Source organism: Phoca vitulina, unplaced genomic scaffold (genome assembly GCF_004348235.1).
Source record: "Phoca vitulina isolate PV1807 unplaced genomic scaffold, GSC_HSeal_1.0 scaffold62, whole genome shotgun sequence".
Classification (NCBI taxonomy): domain Eukaryota; kingdom Metazoa; phylum Chordata; class Mammalia; order Carnivora; family Phocidae; genus Phoca; species Phoca vitulina.
In genome coordinates this window covers 2,737,454-2,760,875 of record NW_022589765.1, presented here as the reverse complement: position 1 = coordinate 2,760,875, position 23,422 = coordinate 2,737,454, and the positions used below count along the sequence as shown (strand labels likewise).

Below are 23,422 nucleotides of genomic sequence, written 5' to 3'. Positions count from 1 at the left end.
ATGGTAAAGAGCATGGAAACTCACTATTATTAACAGACAATATAGAATTTAAGGTAAAAATCATTACTAGAGATGAAAAGGGACTCTTCATACAAATAAATGTTTCAATTCACCAAGAGATATAACAATTAAATATGCTTATGTTTCCAATAACATAGCCTCAAAATTTAAAAGCAAATATTGAGAGTACTACAAGGAGAATCAAACCCACAATCAGAGTGGTAGATTTCAACACACTTCTCGAAATAATTGACAATCCAGGCAGAACAAAAACTCTTTCTCTCTGTCTTTCTGTGCATGTGTATATATATGTATAAATATAATTTGGACAACACAATGAATAATGTGTTTTTAGTAAAATTTTAATTCTGGAATAACTTTAAATATATAAAAAATTTGTAAAGATAGGATAGAGAGTTCTCATATCCTCTTCACCAAGGTACCTTTCATATGAACTTCTTAACTAACCATAGTACATTTGTAAAAAGTAAGAAATTAACATTGGTACATTTACTGTTAATTAATGTGCAGAACTTATTCAGATTTCACCAAGTTTCCCACGAATGTCCTCGTTTGTTTGCAATATCCAGTCTTGAATAACACATTGCATTTATTTGTCATGGCCCCTTAGTAGTCTCCTCCAATATGTAACAATTTGTCAGTCTTTCTGTGTATTTCATCACCTTGCTAATTTTAAATCGTCAGGTATTTTGTAGAATGTCCCTCAATTTGGGTTTGTTTGATGTGATGTTTTCTCATGATTGAAATCTCGATTTCCCTGGGGTTATGGGTTTTTGGAAAGAATACCATAGAAGTGAAGTATCCATCTCATTGCATCATACCAAAGGGTATGTGATTTCAATATGTCTTATCTCTGTTGATATTAATTCTGATTGCTTGGTTAAGTTAGTGTCTGCCAGGGTTTTTCACTGTGAAGTTACTATTTTCCCCTTTCCACACTCCGTTCTTTGGAATTGAGCCATTAAGTCAAAGCCCACACTCAAGGGGTGGGGAATTATGCTCTCCCTCCTTTAGGGTGGAATATCTACGTAATTTATTTCAAAATCTTTTGCATGGGAGATTTGTCCCTTCTCCCCCATTTATATATTTATTCAATCATTTTTTAAGATTTTTATTTATTTATTTAAGAGAGAAAGCGTGCATGAGTGGGGGGAAGGGGGCAGAGGGAGAGGGAGAAGCAGACTCCTCACTGAGCAGGGAACCCGATGTGGGGCTCCATCCCAGGACCCTGAGATCATGACCTGAACTGAAGGCAGATGCTTAACTGACTGAGCCACCCAGGTGCCCCTCAATCATTTATTTATATCAGTATGGACTCATGCATATTTATTTTATTTTCTGAGTTATAATTTAATGTTATTTTATTTATTTTGTTCACATTGTACAATGAACAAATTTAAGCTAATGAAATATCTGGAGTACTATAACAAAAACTGCAGAAAAAATTGTTTTCAAGTATACATGGAAACATTTATCAAATATAATCATGAGCTGGGCCATAATGATGCTCCTAACACATTTCAAATAATTGAAATCATAAACAATGTAGTTTCCAACCTTGATGCAACTAAATTAGACATCAATAATAGAAATATATCTAGAAAATCCCCATATTTGGGAAATTAAGAAATAGATTTTGAAATAATCCTTGGATCAAAGAAGATATCATAATGGAAATAATGGAAATTAGGAGATACTTTGAACTTCACAACAAATATATAAATATCACAACTATGTATATCATACAACTTTCTCTCTATATCTATCTATATATCTATCTCTATCTCTATCTATCATCTATCTATCTATCTATCTATCTATCTATCTATCTATCTATCATCTATCTATGTATATCCTATCAAAACTTATGAGATACAGCTAAATTGGTACCTGGAAGAAAAGTTAGTCTTTTTTTTTTTTTTTGGAAGGAAAGTTAGTCTTAAATATCTATATTAAAAAGAAGAAAGATTGAAATTTAAAGAATTCATTACATTAAAAAAAATTAATCCAACGATTGTAGAAGGAAGAAAACAATAAGGGTGATGTGAAAGACAAAATATACTAGACAATTAAGGAGATGATTTTATTCATGCTATTGCAATCAGGTAAGTGTCCCTTAATGAGGAATGTCTCTAAGGAAAGGAAGAGGGTCTGAGGTTTTATAGAGGCAGGTAAACAAGGGAATTGTGGGTAAATCTTATAGGAGTCATGAGGAAGGATGGAAATAGATCTTATCTGAGGAATTGAGGAAACGTAGAGGTGGGTCTACTCTTGGGATACCTGAGGGCAAAGTGGTCCACAAATGGGTGGGAGTACAGGGTTCAGATGTTTAACATTGTCAGCAAGAACAGAAATTAATGAAATAGAATAAAAAATAATAATACAAGGGGTGCCTGGGTAGCTCAGTCGTTAGGCATCTGCCTCTGGCTCCGGTCATGATCCCGGGGTCCTGGGATCGAGCCCCGCATCGGGCTCCCTCCTCAGCGGGAGGCCTGCTTCTCCCTCCCACTCCCCCTGCTTGTGTTCCTGCTCTTGCTATCTGCTATCTCTCTCTCTGTCAAATAAATAAATAAAATCTTTAAAAAATAATAATAATACAAAAGTGGACCAACAACACCAAAGTTGCTCCTTCAAAAAGACTGATGAAATTGACAAATCTCTAGCAAGACTGATCAAGAAAATAAAAAACGATCTAAATAATCAATGTCAGAAATGAAAAATGATACATCACTACATACGCTGCAGACATTAAAGAGAGTATATTATAAATAACCAAATGGGCAAATTTAGATCAAGTTGGAAAATTCCTAGAAAAATACGACTTATTAAAACTGACTCAAGAAAAATTAAGCAATTTTATTCCTACTCACCCTTGTAGGCCATGTCTTTATAAATTGAAGAAAATTGGTAGAAGCTGTAAGGTTTTTGTAAACACTCCTCCTTTCTTCAGCACTAACTATAGGAAGGGAAGTAGGTTTGGGAGCACCAGAATTTTTTTTTCCTTGGTTCTCTCTTTTAAAAGTTTACAGTGTAAGGTTGTTCCCCTCTCCTTGTCTGGCTGCTGTTAGTTAATTTGGGGCAGCTAAAACAAGACTATTTTTTTTTAAGATTTCATTTATTTGTCAGAGAGAGAGAGAATGCGAGCGCTCAAGCAGGGGGGAGGCAGGCAGAGGAAGAAGCGGACTCCCCACTGAGGAAGGAGCCCAATGCAGGACTCGATCCCAGGACCCCGGGATCATGACCTGAACTGAAGGCAGACCCTTAACAACCTGAGCCACCCAGGCATCCCAAGATTATTTTTTCTTAATTAGGGATCTTAACACAGAATACAGCAGGATGAAAAAGAATTACATAATTTCAACCCTTCTCCCTCCCAATTCCTTTTTTTAAGGTTTATTTATTTAAGCAATCTCTACACCCAATGTGGAGCTCAAACTCACGACCCCGAGATCAAGAGTCGCACACTCCTCCGACTGAGCCAGCCAGGCACACACTCCTCCCTCCCGATCTTATATGGTTCTTCTATACTAGCCCTTGTAAAAGCCAAGCACATATTTTACAGTAACGTATAAAGGGGAGCAGCCAGGGCAGCCATGTGTGTTGCTTTCTAGTAATCTAACATGTAGGTTAAAGATGAAAAGAATCTGGAAGAGTATATGGTCAGAAAGTAGCTGAGACCAGTGGTCTACAAATTCTTGTTCACAGATCAACTTCATCAGGATCACCCAGGGAGCATTTGGTCTGGGGCCAGTCCTTGGGTGATCCTGATGGATATTTAGGCTTGGGAACCACTATCTTTCCTATCTTAAGCATCGATTGTTTCAACTGTGCTATTATACTTAAGATGACTCTGTTCAGTAAGTTCTGGAATGCAGAAATTCTGTACTTGTAATGAGACTGAAATGTAAACTGGTAAGTAAGACCATTCTGAAGAACAATTTAGCAATATATAATAAGGCTGGAGATGTATGCATGGGGAAAATTCTACTTCAAAGCACACACTCATAGATGTATATCAGGAGACTCCTAAACCGTTAAAAGGAATGAGCTAGTTTACAGTTATTAACATGGGAAGATCTAGAAAACATCATGGAAAGTGGAAAATGCAAGTTGGCTGCCCCAAGATGTACCACAATGGCATATTGATTATTTTGAATCAAATTTACTTAAAAAATAGCCTATGCAAGAAGCATACTCAGAACCTCTTCTGTCTCCCTGAAAGCGGGAAATAAATCTCTCATGGGAAAGGTCCCCTCCCTACACCAGGAGATAGACATTTTTATCACCAGAGGGAGGGAATCTAGAGCTGAGAAGTCTGTATAAATAAACCTTGTTACTTTTTACTAATTTACTACCTTAGCCCAAATTCTGTTTAAAATTCATTACTAATTGAAGCTCCCAAATACAAGTTTTCTTTGTCCTGTCAATTCCTCACAAATTTATTGTCTTTTTGTCTAAAATGTATAAAACTTGCCTGCCTTGGTCATTTCTTTGGGTCTCAATTCTTTGGGTCTCAATTTCATTATTGGGCCCCCATGTGCAGGTAATGAAACTTTGGTTTTTATCTCCTGTTAATCTGTCTCATGTCAATTTAATTCTTAGTCCAGCCAGAAGAAACTTGGACAGAGGAAACTTTCTTCCTCTCCTTCTCACATCTTTGGTGAGGGCGCAGTACTGAGTGTGCCCTTGGGCAGAGAGAACAGGGCAGAAATATTGCCTTCTCAGTTGCTGCTCTGATGGGTACAGGGTCTGTCTCCCCTGCAAGGTTTGTATGAGTTTGTGCTTATTAGTGTGATGGGTAATGAGTGCCCTTACCTGGCATAAGGCACTGTATGATCTGGGTTCTTCTAAACTCTAGTCCCAAATTTCCAGAGAACAGGGTGACACCTCCAGAGAGTGGTCAGTTCTCTTCCTTGTCACGGCCTTGTGGAAAACAGGACAGCAGTGGGGTGTGGAAGCCAGGCATTGGCAGAATTTGTGAAGAAGTCACCATCCTCTCTTCTCAGCCTTGAGGCAAGTCTGGAAGGATAACTGATTTCTTCTATCAGTGACTTTACAGGCCTGTCCTTTTCAAGTTAGGAAGATTTGGATAAAGTCCTTCTAGCTCTCCTTGTTGCCCATTCCTTTCTAATAGCAAAATGTAGTCCACTGAGCAAGACTAACAAAGGTTGTGGAAAAAGAATACCTTAAGTGGTATTTCAAAAGGCTGTGGGATGGTATGGGGTTGGGCTCATCCATACCACCCTCGCTGGTGAAAAACAGAAGATGACCTTACCTCTTCCTGTTTATTCGATCAGCATCTATCACCTATTGACCTTTAGGTACCCAGTACCCTCAAAAGTCTCCTCCTTGCCATCAGATCAAAACCAGAACAGTAGTCATTTTATACTGTAGTATACATGCATTTATATTAATGATATAAATGCATGTTGGAGGTGGCCCTATTGGTAAGCTATTTCTAAGAACGGCTGGGGCAAAAGGATCTATCCATTTCCTCCAAGTCTAGCCCAGTGATTTTTCTCAAAGGCTATGTCCCCAGTTTTTCTGTACTAGTCAGTCTATGCTTGATCTGAAAGAAACAGCTGCTTCACAGATCTGCCACCCAATTGGTTCCTCCCCTTCTGCTTCAGCCCCTACCTTCTGCCCCAACTTTCAGTCTTTCAGGTCCTAGGGGATTAAGAGTCCATTCTTCTTTGTTTCACACCAAGACACTTAGCTGATGACTCATCTGTCCTTGCCCTCCCCTCCAAGTGTGGTGATCCAAGCATGACTTGTCAGCTAGTTAGTCTGCTGGAGCTCAAGGCCCCAGAGTCTCCACTTCCTTGAGTTCTCCAGGGCACCCCAGAATGTGAGCAGATGTAAGAGATTGTGCATATGAGTGTGTTTGAGGTGAAAGTTGGGGTGGCAAGACTTAAAATTGTGAATGACTCCAGCGAAAATGTTCAGTGGTGATGTTACTCACAGATACTCAAGAACTAACAAGGAGAAAGGAAATACAAAAATCCAGTTTGTCTGCATAAAAAGAATTTATGAGATCTGCTTACTCTTCATGGCTAATTTTACCATATGTGCAATAATAACTGTGTGTGTTGTCAATACGGGTTAGATGAAATTGATTGTAAGTTATATTTACTTGCAATGTGACATTGTGTTCAGCTATGCTCACACTGTGTTGATTATCTACTATGGTTTCCTACTGGTGTATTCGGCTCACATCGGGGGAAAAAAATTTCAGGGAATGTGACTAGTATTTCTGAGATTAACTACCCAGGTGCCTCTTCCTTTTTTTCTTTTGGCACCTGCTGGGCAGCTATATTGCAGAGGTCACTGTGGGTGCAAAGTACCAGAAAAGAAAGCAAATGTAATAAAAGGTGTAAATTTTCCTAAAACAGTATAAAATCGTTCCTCAGTACTCAGCATATATAGCTTATATTTACTGTATATGTTTTTTCTCTATTCTATTTACCACCTTTGATTCTTGGGAGATTAAATCTGCACAAGCGTAGATACATACTAAAATGATGAATGTTAAAATGTTATTTTCCTTCCTTTATCATCAATGATTATCATTTAAAGTTGTTATGAAGCCTTTGTGACAGAGGTTATACTAAAATTGAAAGTATATGAACTTACTGAAAATCATGTAAAAATTAGCTATGTTTTTAATGTGGTTTCTCAGATTGATTAATTTATGCAATTGAATTGTTCTGCTCTCTTGTAAACATATATTCACACTTTGCAAACTTGCACACCTGCAAAGTAAAGGGTGGTGGTATTTGCGATATTATCATTGTTTCATCAAGAGTGATAACTCAGTCAGGTTACTTGTAAAATTTCACTTTATAGGCCTTTGTAGATCACCTTCCTGTTTTAATACAATGGAAATTGATTCCACAAAGGTCTTGAAGGGCAAAAGTATCTTAAATTTCATAATAATAATTTTAAAACATCTGGGCATTTATGAAATGTTGTTGCATTAATTTAGGAATAGTTTGAAGTTGTTATGAAGTTTAACATTGTATGAAAGCGCTTCCCCAAAAGATAGACGCATTGGTGTGGATATGGTGAATTTGTTTCCTTTTGGGATGTGTGTGTCTCTTTAAAAAAAATTACTTTTCTTTGGATTGAAACCATGACAAGGATATTGCCTTAGAGGTTTCAGTGTGAATTTTAACGAGGATTATAAGAATCATGGAATAGTTTCTGTTTTTCTCCCTTTCTTTCCTTTCCCCCATCTTTCATTATTCCATTGTCCCTTCCTTTTGGCATTTATAAGCACTAGCATGTATCTGGAACTGTGTTAAATGCTAGGGATCCAGAAATGAAAGTATACAGTCTTTGTTCTCAAGGGACTAAGTCTAGTTGATGAGAAAGAAGAATAAAAAAAAAAACTAATTACGGTATTGGTTGTGGAGTGGTCAGGAAAGTCTTCCTGAAGGAAGGTGATGGCTGAGCCGCAAAGATGAATGAGAGATGACAAGGAGATGGAATTAATCTTATTTGGAATATTAATGGTTTTTTGGCTATGACACCTTTCTTTATACCAAAAAAAAAAAAAAAAAAAAGGCAGAATAGGAAACCCCAGGGCTCCATCCCTCCATCAGTGAGCTGGCAAAAACTGTCAGAATCAACTTTTACAGAACTCTGGAGTCTAACTGAAAATTTACAACAACCAGGGCAAAGCTTAATAAAAGAAGCAGGTGCATTGCAGCAAGAGAGTTTTCTGATGTTTTATTTTTTTAAATTTTGTTTTCTGATGTTTTAAATGATCTACTTACCCTGCTCCACATACCAGATTGGAGGTGGCCATGAAGATAGCAGGCAGAGTACCTAGTGCAGCTTGCCAAGTACCTGTGGGACCAATACAGACCTTATTCTCAAAGAACTGTGGTTGTGTATTTCCATCTGTCTGCTGGCTCCCTGAAGGACTGGTGTACAAGGGCTTGCCTTTGTTTTGCCCAACACAGAGTGTTTCCAGGTCTAGGGTAGCTTTCCAGATGGCATTTGCCAAAAAGCACTTAAAAGAATTGGCTGCTATGCCTGGGGAAAGGGCGAAGAGTCAGGACAAACAAGAGAGGGATCAAAAAGGCTGGGAAGAGCGTGGGAAAGGAGGCGTGTGAGGGAAATGAGCGCTTTTTTTTTTTTAAAAAAGATTTTATTTATTTATTTGAGGCGGGAGAGGGGAGGAGGAGCAGAGAGGGACAAACAGACTCCACGCTGAGCACAGAGCCCGATGCAGAACTCCATCTCACGACCCTGAGATCATGACCTGAGCCAAAATCAAGAGTCCAGTGCTTAACCAACTGAGCTACCCAGGCATCCTGGAAATGAGGGCTTTTAAGAGCATGTGCCCAAGACTGGATGCATGCTCAGAAAAGGCCTAATCCTCGGAGACGATCCCAAACTTTCACCTCCCGCTGACCTTCAGGTTCTGCACAAGCAGGAAGTAAAGGTGAAAGCAGTGTTGTAAACAGCCGGGCTAAGCACTGAAGCAGTGTCCCAACACTGAGGCAAATTTCCAAGAGTGGGGAGCTTTCAAGCTTCTGAAAAAAATATTTGGGGGCTTCAGGTGTTTATAGATACTCTGTCAATACACTAGCTGACCACTGAGCTAATGGAACACAAACTTCAGTGGCCATATATGATAAAAAATTAGAAACTTCACAAAAATCATTTAGAAAAGTAACTAAAGCAACAACCTTAAACAAGCAGCAACAACAAACACAACAAACAAAAACTGAGTTAATTTTTGTATATGGGCTGAGGTAATAGTCTACCTTCATTCTTTTACATGTGGATATCCAGTTATATCAGAACAGTTTGTTGGAAACTATTGTCTCCCCATTGAATTGTTTTGGCACCTTGTGAAAAATCGATTGCATAGATGCATGGGTTTATTTCTGGACTCTCAATTCTATTGCACTGATCTGCTTGTCTTTATGCTAGTACCACTCTGTTTTGATCCTCTAACCTTGTGTAGTAAGTTTTGAAATCAGGAAGTGTGAATTCTCCAACTTTATTTTTCTTTTTAAAGATTATCTTGGCTATTATTAGAGTCCCTTGCCCATGTTATTTTGAGATCAGCTTTTACATTTCTGCAAAAAGAAAAAGGCTACTTTTTTTATTAAGGATTTTATTTATTTATTTGACTGAGAAAACAAACGGTGGGAGGGGGGCTGCAGGCAGAGGGAGAGGGAGAAGCAGACTTCCCACTGAGCAGGGAGCCCGATGTGGGACTCAATCTCAGGACCCTGAGATCATGACCTGACCTGAAAGCAGACTCTTAACCGACTGAGCCACCCAGGTGCCCTACTACTGGGGTTTTAATGGGGATTTCATAGAATCTGTGGATCACTTTGGAGAGTGTTGCCATCTTAATAATATCTTCCAATTCATGAGTACAAGATGTCTTTCTACTTATTAGGTTTCTTTTAACTACTTTCAACAATGTTTTGTAATTTTCAGTGTGTAAGTCTTGTACCTGGTTGGTTAAATGTATTTCTTTTTTTTTAATTTAATTTTATTATGTTATGTTAATCACCATACATTACATCATTAGTTTTTGATGTCGTGTTCCATGATTCATTGTTTGCGTATAACACCCAGTGCTCCATGCAGAACGTGCCCTCTTTAATACCCATCATCAGGCTAACCCATCCCCCCACTCCCCTTCCCTCTAGAACCCTCAGTTTGTTTCAAAGAGTCCATAGTTTCTCATCGTTCGTCTCCCCCTCCAATTTCCCCCCTTCATTTTTCCCTTCTTTATCTTCTTCTTCTTTAACATATAATATATTATTTGTTTCAGAGTTAAATGTATTTCTAAGTGTTTTAGTCTTTTGATGCTATTGAAAATGGACTTATTTTCTTCATTTTCTGGAAATGGGATTGCCAGTATACAGAAATACCACTAATTTTTACATGTTGATCCTGTATGCTAGTACTTTGCTGAGTTTATTAGTTTTAGTAACTTTCTTGTGGATTCTTTGGGAATTTTTATGTATAGGGTCATGTTCTCTATAAAGAGAGAGCGTTTTACTCATTCCTTTCCAATTTGGATGTCTTTTATTCCTTTTGTTGACTAATTGCTCTAGCTAGAAGTTCCAGGACAATGTTGAACAGCAGTGGTGAAAGTGGCATTCTTGTCTGCTCCTGATCTTAGTGGGGGACCTTTTAGTCTTTCACCCTTGAGTATAATGTTAGCTGTTGGGTTTTCATAAATGCCTGTTTCAGGTTGAGGAATTTCTTTGTTTTGCTTTTTGAGATATTTTTCTAATGAAAGTGTGTTGCACTTTTTTGGATTTTTTTTTTTTGTATCTGTTAGATGATTACATGGGTTTTTCCCTTCATCCTAGTATTGTGGTGTGTTATATTGATTGATTTTCATTTATTGAGCCACTTCTGTTTTCCTGAGAAAAATCCCATCTGGGGGATTGAACTTTTTTAAACATTATATGATCTATCCTTTTTTATATTTTAACAATTTTGGTCTTAAATCTTTGTCTGAAATTTGGAGAGCAACTCTAGCTCTTAGTTGGTTACTGTTGGCGTGGAATAGCCTTTTCCATCTTTTTACTTTCAACCAGTGTGCATCTTTGAATTTAAAATGAATCTCTTAGGGACAACATATATTTGGACCATGCTTTTAAAAAAAATTTTCTATTCTGTCCATTTCTGCCTGTTAATTGTAATCTTTTTACATTTAATATAATTACTGATAAGGAAGGACTTTGGCATTTTGCCATTTGTTTTCTAAAATGTCTTATATCGGGGGTGGCTGGGTGGCTCATTCAGTTAAGGGTCTGACTCTTGATTTCGGCTGAAGTCATGATCTCAGGTTCAGGAGATCGAGCTCCATGGCTGACTCTGTGCTCAGCGGGGAGTCTGCTTGAGATTCTCTCTCTCCCTCTCCTGCTGTCCCCCCCCACTCACTCTCTCTCTCAAATAAATAAATAAATTTTAAAGAAAAAAATGTCTTATATCTCCCTCTACCCCAATTCCTCCACTACTGCCTTCTTTTATGTTTCATTGATTCCTTTTTTTGTAACAATTTTTATTTCCTTCTCAGCATATTTTTTAGTTATTGTCTTAGTGTTTGTTCTGGGGGTTACAATTAACATGTTAATGTATAACGGTATATTTTAGATTAATACAAACTTAATTTCAAATGGTATACAAAATCTTTCATTCTATACAGTTTCCACTGTTATTGCCACAAATCACATCTTTATACATTGTATACCCATGAAGACAGACTTGTATTATTTTATGTAGTCATCCTTTAAATCATATATTGAAGAAAGAGGAATTGCAAAATGCATGAATACTATTTTTTGTATTTGTCTATGTAGTTACCTTTAGCGTGTGCTTTATTTCTTCGTGTAGATTCCAGTTATTATTTAGTGAAGCTTAAAGCACTTCTTCAGCATTTCTTATAGGGAAAACCCAGATTATGAGAGGAACATTTACTCTAAAAGAAGAAGAGAGACACCCTCTGAGAACAGCTGATCAAGTAAACATGAGAGTGAATTTGTAAGGAGAGTTCAGGGCATTCATGGCGCAATCACTGAATTTTCTTGAGGACAGGGACTCCAAGTTCATTTGTTCGGGATGACAAGGGAAGTGTATAGACAGTGTGATTGTACTGAAGGACTGAAGTAGTACCTAAGAGTTATGGGAGACAGAACTGAGATAAGAGCAGAACTGCACCCGCCTATGCAACCCTACCACCCGACTAGGTATTGGGTGGGTATTGATTGTCCTTCTGAAGTTCTTAGAAACAAATTCTTCCATAGGCTCACTGCAGTACCCAGTGCAGCCATCCAGCCTATTGGCCCTGTAGGGGGCACGCTGTAGAGGGAGGCGGATCCCAGCAGGCCTTGCGGGGTGACTCAGAGGTCGTCTCTGTGACGTGTAACACCCTCGCCTGGTAGGGGTTGGTGTGGTGAGGGAATCTGCTTTACTCCTTGTGACGAAAGTGAGGTAGAGAGGAAAGAGGCTGAGGAGGAGGGCCGGACTGGAAAGGGACTTTAGTAGGACTGAGTGGGGAGGTGAGTGGTGGACTTTACTGGCGGCAGCAGGGGCGGCCTCGCCTGAGGCGGACGGTTAACTAGGCCGCAGCAGCCATGGCGGTTGACTTTGGGGACCGCGCCAGCGGGTTCCGCCACACGGAGGTGATCAGGTTCATCAACAACGAAATCCTCATGAACGGCGGCGGCCCAGATTTCTACGTGACCTTCCGCTCACGGCCCTGGAATGAGGTGGAGGACCAGCTTCGGAGCGTCGTGGTCGACCCTCAGGTACCGCGCACCGCTAAGAGAGCCTGTGCCTGGAGCGCGCTGGCCTTGAGCGTGCGCGCGGCCGCGAGGCAGCGGGACCAGCAGGCGTACCGCGTGCGGCGGCTGCATGAGCAGGTGGAGGAGCGTGAGATGGCTGCCTGGGCCCTGGCCTCCGAGCTGCAGCGGCTGCGTGGGGATCGAGAGGAAGTGGCCACGCAGTTGCGCTTCACGCAGGTCGCCCTGCGGCAGGCGCTGACCGAGTGTGATGTGCTTCGTGGGCGGCTGCTCCACGTGGATAGGTCGGCCCAGGTCATCCCGCTGGCCCATGAAATACTGCCTGCGCCTCGAGCCGAACAGCATGGGACTATAGCCTGGCCCCTGAATGCTGAGCAGCAGAGAGATGTGGTTGCCATGGGGTTTCCTGGTAGGCTGTATCTCGAGGCCCAGGTGCCAGCCCCAGCAGCTGTTCTTTACATGCCAGAACCCCCAGGTCCCTGGGCTCAGGCCATACAACCCCCTCTGCCAATGCCGGCGCCACACTCACTTCCATTGCAAGCACCACTCCCAGGGGGAATCCCTTTCTTGCCACCTCTGCCACCACCAGTAGTCATGGATGCAGAAGCTGCAGTAGTCCCACTTCAGATGCTTCCTCCGGGGACCTACCCACCTGGTCCATGTGCTGCAGTGGGCTTCCAGGAGGAGGTGGCCCCACCGCGGGACCAAAGGAGTTACAGCCAGGAGGGAGGTCCTGGGATCTTCCAGAGTACAGTCCCCCTGGGGAATATCAGAAACCCTAGCCAGGAAGGTCTAGAGAGGCCTCAGGGGATGGTCCCCCTTGGGGATAGCTGGAGCCACAGCCAAGAAGAAGGTCCACAGAGGGCCCAGGGGATGGTTCCTCTTGGGGACAGCTGGAGCCTCAGCCAGGGAGCAGATCAAGGGACACCCCAGGGGAAGGTATCCCTTGGGGATAGTTGGAGCCAGATCCAGAAAGAAGGTCCAGAGAAGGCCCAGGGGATGGTCCCCTCTGGGGATAGCTGGGGCCAGAGTCAGGAAGAAGGTTTAGAGAGGCCCCAGGGGATGGTCCCCCTTGGGGAGAGCTGGAGCCTCAGCCAGGAAGATTCAGAGAGATTCCAGGAGGTGGTTACCCTGGGTGCCAGTCAGGAAGAAGATCCAGAGACTCCCCAGGAGGTGGTACCCCTGAGGGCCAGTGAGAGCCACAGCCAGGAAGAATTTCCAAAAAGACCCCAAGGGGTGGCCCCCCTTGGTGCCAGCAGGAGCAACAGCCAGGAAGAAGATGTAGAGAGGTCCCAGGACGTGGTTCCCCTGGGGGTCAGTGGGAGCCACAGCCAGGAAGAAAATCCAAAAAGACCCCAAGGGATGGCACCCCTTGGTGCCAGTAGGAGCAATAGCCAGGAAGAAGATAAAGAGGGGCCCCAGGAGGTGGTACCCCTGGGGGCCAGTGGGAGCCACAGCAAGGAAGAAGGTCCAAAAACACCCCAAAGGATGGCCCCCCTTGGTGCCCGTAAGAGCAACAGCCAGGAAGAAGATCCAGAGGGGGCCCAGGAGATGGTATCCCTGGGGGCCAGTGGGAACCACGACAAGGAAGAAGGTCCAGAAAGACCCCAAGGGATGGCCCCTCTGGGGGATAACAGTAGCCAAAGCCAGGAAGAGGATCTCGAGAGGCCCCAGGGGACTGGTCCCCTGGGGGACAGCAGAAGCGACAGCCAGGAAGAAGGTCCACAGAGGCCCCAGGCAACCCCCCCGGGGGATGGCTGGAGCCAAAGCATGAGGGAAAACCCAAAGATACAGCGGCCTCCGGGGCAGAAGGCCAAGCAACCAAAAGGGAAAAAAGCTTTGGATTCCAAGCACCAGGAGAAATCTGTCTCAAGATGCAGTCCAGTGAATTGGGACTGCCCATGGTGTAAAGCCATGAATTTTTCATGGCGCAAGGCCTGTTATAAATGCAAGAAAGTCTGTGTCGCAGGTGAGAGTAGAGGCCGGGAGCCAGGACAAATTTGCTGATTTCAAGAAGGTAAGTAAGAATGAAAACACTCCAAAGGAAAACCAATTTCCCAAGACCCTCTTCTGATCAAAAAGTAACTTACTTACTTCACAGAAAATGTGAAAACCAAAATAATTGTAGAGAAAGTTAAATAAAACAATCCATTATTCCATTACCGAAACTAACAACTTTTTATCATTGTGGGTACTACATACGTAAATACACACTCCTTTCTGGTTTCTTATTAACTTCCTTTTCCTGAATATGCCATGTCTTTGGGAACAGCCATGTGGTTTTTGAGTTATAACTATATTGAATTTTAGGAGCACCGCTCTTCCTTCAAAATGCTATTGTTCCTTTGTAAACTACAGTGTTCATGTTTGCTTCTTGTTTTTAAGTTTTATAGGTGAGGGCCTGTTTTTGTGTCTCTGAGCCCCACAGAACTTGTTTGTTGCTGAAGAAGCTGAACCCGTCCCATTAGAAGATTTCCCAAGAGTCTAAAGAAATCACACCTTGATTCCAGCTGACCCGCACCTCATTGAGACCCCCCATTGGCTGGAACTGAGAAGAGTGAGAAGAAGTCATGGAAGAAGAGATGCTCTGGCACTCAGTAGGGGGGCAGGGAGGGCAAAACAATTTTGTTAGAATGTAATTTCTCTGTTGGGATTAATTTGGGAGAGTTGGGGGGGGTGTTGCAGTATTAAATTCTATAGATGATAGCAAATTTGATGGATTACATTTAATTCACTAAACAAATAGTTATTGTCTAGTATGTATTAGGAGCTAGACTTATATGTTAATATCTGGTGCACCACCATCCCAAGCTCCTTTCCAGTCAAGAGTGGATGAAGAACAAAATGGATTCCAAGGGTGGACATCATGCTGTGGATGGTGCTTCTCTAATAAGATTAAAAAAGAACTGGACTGAGAGAAGCCCTTTTGGGAATGCCCCGGGCCCCTTCTCTCCCATTTGGTGTGTTCTCTGCAGGTTCTCTGCTCCCCCGAGGCAGGTGGAGCCCAGGGGGTGGGAAGTTAGATGGTCTCCAGTCTGAACGGAAGGTGTCCTCGAGTTCCCCCATGAAATCCCAGCTCACCAAGCTCAGCCTGTGTCAGAGGTTTCCTGAGTCTAATAATAAAGAGTGTGCACTTGCCTGCTGTGTCTTCTGTGTGGCGTGCATCTCGGGGCAGGTTTGCTCCAGGGCGGCAGTTTAAACCCACATCTTCCCACCAGCCCACCGAGGTGAAGGAAAGTTCGAGCTCATTCACCATTAGAGGGCCTCTCCTCTTCCAGCAAGTTACCCAAGATTGGGAGGGGGAGGGGCTTCTGTGGGGCCTTCAATCCATTGTGAACGTCCCTGCTCCCCTCACTGTCCGAGTCCACATGGTCCTTTGAAGGTGGGCATCTCCGCTGCACTTGGGCCCGTGGGGCACGGGAGGGGAGGTGGGGACGGGGCTTCTGTCTAGGCTGGGAACCCGGATGCCTGGTGTCCAGCCTCCCTATGTGCACCAAGAAGCCATTTCCCTGAGGCCCTGTCTCCTAGAGGTCCAGTGAGCAGGAATTTCCCTCCTATATTTCTGCCTTGCAAGGCGCTGTCCCCTCCTATGCACAATCCCACCAAGGGGCTCAGGGTTCTGGAAAATAGCCAGGTTTAGATGGCCTGTTAATAAGACAAATGTTCCCCGAGGCAAACGGGGGTGGAACCTGGCTGCCTGCTTGTTGTAAGGACAGGGGATGGGGCAGAGAACTGACCCTACCCCACCGGCTTTCTCTCTCTCCTCACTCCTGGTAACCGGGAGGCCTTGTTTACTAGTGGGGAGCACTGGGGAGGAAGAGGACCATCAGGGACATCAACCTAAAGCTAGGTTTTCTGGGCTAGGGGCTGGTTTTGTGATATTCCTGTGTGTGCCAATAGCTCCCTGGAATTTTGGGAAGATGATACACAGATGGGACTTGGGAATTTTCCAACATAATCCACCTTGATGTACTAGCAGGTCACTAGATCTCACTACGGTTGCTTTATTTATGGTTTCAAATGGGCTCTGCTGTTTGTTGGCATGCCTCTAGGTCTGCATGAAAGCACCCTCACCCTGTGCATAGCTTTTGTATAGTTTATTATTATTATCACAGTCTTTCCGGGTTGACAATTTCCAAAACAACCTGAATCATTAAGGTTGTCCAATCACTACCTTTTTTCTGGGCCGGGTACACACAATAAATGGTAGCGGTTTCTGAGACAAGAACCTGGGCTTTGGAATTAGAGAGACATGAGTTTGGATACTCGTGCTGTTACTCCCTAGCTGCGTGACCTTCAACAAGTTGCTGAACTTCTCTGAGCCCCCAACAAATGGGTTGTTCCTTTCCCTACCCTCAGGATTCTGCTCTTGGTGCTGTGGTAATGAGTACAAGGCATTGTTAATGATGGCAAGAGATACCACTGAGTGCTTACTGTGTGCCAGGTGCTCTAAGCACATTACCCTTTTTGGTGACTGTAAGGTATGAATAGGTACCCATGTTAGTAGTTCTTCAAAGTGAATATGATTACCCCCATTTTACAAATAGGGTAACTCAATACCCAAAGTTGGGAATTGGTGAAGCCTGGCTTCAAAATGAAATTGTACAGGCTCCAGCGCCTCTGCTCTTTCCATTATATTACGGTACCTTAAACTTGTACCCTTACTGAGTAATACATTTGCATGTCACATGGGTCATCAATGCCTAAATCCAGCGACAGGATTGTAATGGAGAGACTTGGAGGCATAGTAACAGTCCGGTGGTCATGGTCATGCTGCTCTTTAAGAATTTCTCAAGCTTTGTGACAAGTGCCCAGCTTGGCTGCCAGCGAGTAGGACCACTTACTATCTCTAGACTGCAGAACCAAGAGGGTGCTGGTGGTAATTTAGGCAATGGAAGCGATTTGTATTCGATTCAGCAGACTGGCCTTATGAAAAGTTTATATATAGCCGAGTTCAATACTGTTAAGATAGAGCCCATCTTGACTGCTTCTCAGAAGTCTGTCTGAAGAACTCAGCGTTGGTTTTAGGTGGATAAGGTACCAGCTGTAACAGCCTAATATACATGCATGTATACTTTTCAGCGAGGAAGGAGGGGGGAAAGGAGACTTCAAAAGCTTCACATTTGTGTTGCAAAATGGGGAATAGAATTGATGTTTTCTAAATCATGGTACTAAATCTATGACAGAGTGGCAAAGAAATACATAATTTCCTTATCGTGTGCTTTGTAAAGTCTCAACACCGAACGATAGCAGATTCTTATTATGTGGTGCAGGCACTGTGCGTAACGCCCGTGAGTGTTTCTCTCACTTCTAGCTCATGATGGAGTGATTGCATCCACTGGAACTAAGCCTCACATAAACTTAAGGATCCTGAAACAATCCTGGCCTGTGACCTTATGAGGTTGCAGTTGAACAGAATTTTCTCACTGACAGTGCTTGTTCTTTGGCACTTAAGACAAGTGTTCAAGACCACGATGGAACAGGCATAGGAAGCACTGCCACACTGAGTATCTGTACCCCCAAGGGACCTAGTACAGTTCCTTGAGTACAACTTCCTATTTGGTTCATGCCGGAAGCACTCTATTCAATGAGCCTAGGAATTCCTCCAGTAGGTCAGATCCTGGCACATCTAGCCCAACTTCTCTGGGGCAGAAAGCAATTGTAAAAAAGGATCATATACTCTTCCTGGTGTCAATTTTAGAGGGAAGAATGCCAGTAGGAATCCCTAGCTTTTTAATACTTTATAGATCCAGCAAAGAACATGCATATAGAGAAGGCTTTGGATGTGCCGCGCACTGTGTTAGACAACGTGGAAGTCATTACTATTGTCCTCCATAATCTCCTGTTCTGTTAGAAGAAATACGACAAATATACACCAAACAGTAGTCATCAGCCTTTTCATCAATTATTCAATCATATTTTCTGGCCTGGAGATGTCAGTTTTCAAAAAGTTCCTGTATATCAAACAGTATTATATAATACGTGATTATTTTCTCATTTAAAATTAAGAAAGCATGTATATCTCTAAGGTTCCCTCACACAAACTTGATGTACTTCCACCTAAAAGCAGTCATTTGTCATTTAAGTTTAGGATTTTGTGGGGATTTAGTGACTATTATTATCATTATTATTATTACATGCAGCCTAATCACAGGCAAATGGACCATTTTACTAGGCTCTTTGTAATAGCGACAATACCTTAGAATCCATCATTACCACCTTCTTCAACTTCTATGAACTTTGAGGACGCAAATTAGGAACAATTCCTGTAGAAAGCTAGTAGTTTTAATACATGTTAAATACCAGTAAGTGTTAAAGGATTAAAAAAAATACACGTTGAGTATGTATTTGGGGTTGCAAAGCTTCCATGATAGCCAGATGGTTTCAAATTGTGGCCCCAGTCAACAGAAAAAGTTGTTGAGAAAGTTAACTTTGTTTTACTTTGAAATAATATGCAGTATTACAGCTTCACTTGTGATATTCTCCAGCTCTTTGCTTTCTTCATTCTACACTACCTTACAAAAATGGTGCACAAGGCAAAAAAACCTGTGATTACTTTTGTGGTAGGCAGCATTTAACCTTACCCCAGTGTTTATAAAGTGATGACAAAGAGCTCTCTGAGGGTTTTGTCTGTAAGTAAAAGTTTTAGGATATTTAATCTCATTTATTTTTTGCTTGATATATATTTACTTTGATAATTTCAGTGACCATATTGGTTTCAGGAAAGAAAAAGACTGAGCAAGGATTGAAAATTTCATACCTTTACCACTACAATTCCTGATATTGTCTAGACAGTTTTGAAACTTCAGAACATATATGACCTGCTTTGTAAAAGACTCATACTACTGAACTCCCCACTGATCGATGTTTCTAGCATTTTTCCATGAAATATTTATTACTGAGAAGGAAAAGAAAAACGATGCCAATGTCACATCTGTAACTACAAAATGCATTCAGAAATCCACCATTAGCTGTTTTGTTTCCTGGGTTATAATATTTCCTTTGTATCTACAAAACTGCTCAGGGAAACGTTTATATAGTCCATTTCGTCCTGTTCCTTTGCCAAATTTTGGTGTTCGTGGTGTATAGATCAAAGTGGCCATCCCTGTTTCAAAACATCAGAGGTTTCTTAAAACAATGTTCAGGCAAAAAAAAAAAAGATGTATAGACAAAATAACAGTCTCTTGGACTTTAATCTTTTAGTTTAAGCTCTCTGTTTTTGAACTTCCAAGAAAGAGAACAGATTTTTAGAAAGAAAGTTGGAGCCTCCTTTACAATGAAATGATATTTTTTGCACTGCTATCATACCCAGAGTGCCCCCACCCAAGATGAAAGGCGGTAGAGAGAAGGTTCAGTAATGATCCAAAGGCAACTGGGTTGATGAAATCAGAAGGGCGACATGTTGTCAGGTGCCAAGGTGTGGGATGTGAAGACTTGTTTCTATAAACCAAAATGAGGCAGACCACAGGATAGACATTGGTAAACAATGAATGTGAAAGGAGGCAGTGTCAGAAATGATAGACTCCTTGAAGTAAATAAGAAGCCACACTCTCTGCAGAGGGAGAGAGAGGGGAAACAAAGGGGCTAACTTAGGTCAGGTACTGTGTTAAGACCTGGATGTGCCAAGAGGAATTCATCGTAGGTTCCAATCACATCATGTATGTTATTTCATTTTATCTTCACGGGGAAAGATAAGGAAAAACCGGCCAAGAGTGGCCTTCATTTGGTTGAGTAAAAGGAGAAGGAGAAAAACTGGGCAATAAGACCTTGTATGTGCATCCAGGCCCACCCAGGACAGAAGACGCCCAGACCACGCAGTGTTCTGTTACTTCACCCTTTTTTAAGTTTTTATTTTAATTCCAGTAAAGTTAACATACAGTGCTATATTAGTTTCAGGTGTACAATATAGTGATTCAGTGTTCTATTACTTTAGATGGATAAGCTGATGATTCAGATTCCAGACCTATAAGCCTGGGTGAATAGACCTTGACTCTGTAAGAGCTTCCAAGACATGCTAATCAGTGGGGCCCAGGCTAACACAGTGTACCTGATCTCATAAAGCACAGAGATAGACAGAGACATGCTACAAGTCAGGGCATGAGAACAGTTGACACTTGAGAAGTATATGAAGAATATTCTAGAAGTCCAAATTCCAGTAGTTGCTAGATAGGAGATGGAAGCCCGACCAATTCAGGGCAGTGACCTCAGAATTAAGGTTGGGAGGCAGAAGAGGATATTGGTGAAATGCACAGGCTCTGAGGTCATAGCCTGTATTTATTCCCAAGCGGGACACTGACCAGTTGTGCTGCATTGAGCGGGCTACCTAGACTCTCTGACTTTTGGCTTCCCCATTGGTAAAATGGAGGTAATAATAATTAATAATAATAATAATTTGCTTCATAGGGTTGTTGATACAAATAAACTTGAGATAATACATGCAAAATGCTTAGCAGGAATGCTTAGAATGTAATATGTGGTTAGCAAATCTTAGCTATGATTCCAAGAACAAAAGCTCAGTACCAGGCAAGAGTTTCAGCTTGAATTAGGAAGTGTTCTCTAAGCCATGAAGGAGGTAAAACTAGGACAAGCACAGGGAACTGTACAGAGCAGACAGAAAGATCAAGAACTTGCTGTCTCGAGTAGGCTGTGCAGGTTTAGAATATAAGCTGAGTTCGATGTCCCACTACTGTTTCCCCAGAAGCCCATCCTTTCCTTAGTCACAGCTCTTCTCTCCAACCTCAGTACCTGCTACAGTGTCTGTCACACAGCAGATGCCCATGATGTTGGTGGAAAGAGCAAACATATTTAAAGTAGCCTTAAGCACACACAAACCTGTCTCTGGCTTCTCGCTTAGAAAACAAAAGGGCATTAGAAAAATTAGCCTCATAGATAAACCCAGATATTATCAAAAGGAGGTGCTCTTTTCAAGACATTTTTTTTTCTTTTTCTCATTTTTGTAAAGGAAGTGAATTTTAGTAAGTGTGGAGAGAATGTGTAAACTCACCATAGGTGTCAAATCATAACACTGTCACAGGAGAATTCACACCTATAGATGAGCTAGTTGAAGAACAAAGTTAGTTTTGAAAGGTTAGAGAAAAAGATTTTGAAATGTCAGATCCACTCTATAAAACTGACCACCCTTGGCATCACCCTTTTAATCTACCTGGGTTGGAGAAAAGCCTAGGGCATTTGAAATGAAGACAATTAGCACCTCAGACAGGGCATCCACATGCAAAATTCTGTCACCTCTCAGAGACCTCAGGAGGTGACAAGTCTAGATAAGAAGACACTTTCAACCTTGGCTGACAGTTTGTCAATGCTTTTATATTTGACTTAAATGGCATCTATATTTTAAAAGGTTGTAGTTTGCTTTAAACTATGAAGCTCTCTTCCTCCACCTCATGATTTTTATTTCTTAGGTCGTTTAAAAAACAACAAGAACAAAAATCTTTCCTCTATTGGGTGAGATCTGAGGAAACAGCTCTTGCTTCTTGCACACAAATGAGCTCAGTCCATTTCCCCTCTGTTTCTCTGGAAAGTACTCTTGGCTTTTGTTTAAAGCACAGAGTGTTAAAGCTGGAAGTGGCTTTGGGGGTCATCTGGTTCAAGTCCATTTGACAGAGGGAAGAAGTAAGGCTCAGAAAGAGAAAGTGATTTCGTGGTAAAACATGTAGTATAATTTGACCCTCATAATTGCTGGATTAATCCTCCTTCCAGTTTATTTTGCTCTTCCAAAAGGTAGGCCAGAGGCATGTACAACCAAGTGCACGCGTGCGCGTGCATGTGTGTGTGTATGTGTGTCGCGCGCACGTGTGTGCACATGCATTTTTTCTCTTATTTTCTTTAGAGCACTAGTTTCATTCATTCACTCACTCAACAAATATATTTAAGCATCTAAAATGTGCTAGATGGGGGTGCCTGGCTGGCTCAGTCCGTAGAGTGTGCGACTCTTGATCTCGGGGTTTGGAGTTCAAGCCCCATGTTGGGCATAGAGTTTAATTAAAAATAAAAAATAAAAACAGATAAAAAAATAAAAAAATAAAATGTGCCACATGGAGGATACAGTGGTGGTGAATAAAGTACACTAATTCCTGCCATCAAGGACCCTACGTTCTAGTGCAGGAGATAGGCAATAAGGGATTCATCAGATAATTCTGCTTCTGAGTGGATTATACCTGTATTGGGGGCCCATTCTTCTTAACTCTTTCTCTGCTGGGGCCTCCACTATGTCCATTGCTCCCCTCTCTTGTTTTTCCCCTTTCCTCTCTTGTGGGTATGGCAAGAGAGAGAAGGAAGAGAGCCATTTTGAATCTTCTTTCTCTACACTTCAAGCTCGGCACAAAGTTCTGAATTTGCTAAAAAGTCAGGTTCAGTACTGGTGTAGCCCTAGAGTGAAGATGTCGGTATTTTTCATCAACACTGCAATAGTGGGCTGGCCCAGCTGTCAGCTTGCTTGTGAGATGACAATGACATGCTGGGTGTGAGAGTTGGACTGTTACCTTATAATTGATCTGTTCTTTTTTCATACGAGTTAGTTGTGCTGAACCCCATTGTACCTGGCTGCTTTGACAGGTGTGCTATTTTAGCAACACAGAACCAAACAGAGACTGAAAAGAAGAATGCACGGTACACTTTTGCTGTCAGATCCAGGTTGCTCTGTTTCTAAGTTTGTGGATGATTTGTTCAGGGTTGTTCAGAGACAAAAAAACAAAACAAAACAAAAAACAAAAAAACCCAACAACCATAAAACCAAACAAAACTTAGGTTTCATTTTTACCTACATGACACACTGTTCTCACAGTTCACCTCACAGGTGGGCTATTGTCTATAGGGCGTGAATGAGGGCCTGGACCCCCTACCCTATCTTCCCCTTTCTTGTCTGAAATTCCACCATTGTGATGAACTTCTCTGGGCTAATCATTTGCCAGCTCAAAATATAGAGAGTTCAGGGCGGACTGACTTCTTGAGTCCTTAACATTGGTGTATGCGTTCACTTATTAGATCGATTTTTTCCTTGACCCAAAGCATGAGGAAAGGTGAGAGGTGGACTTGACCATAAACAAGTGAGGTAGAAAGATGATGAGACAATCTTCGCTCAATTCCCCAGAGCT

General features: G+C 41.9%; 1 protein-coding gene across 1 annotated transcript; it reads left to right on the top strand.

Moving 5' to 3' along the window:
- The first annotated feature begins 12,143 nt into the window (after positions 1-12,143).
- On the top strand, positions 12,144-14,318 carry TEX13D (TEX13 family member D). The gene has a single exon (XM_032391404.1). The coding sequence runs from the start codon at positions 12,144-12,146 to the stop codon at positions 14,316-14,318; it is 2,175 nt and encodes a 724-aa protein (XP_032247295.1).
- Positions 14,319-23,422: the final 9,104 nt, after the last annotated feature.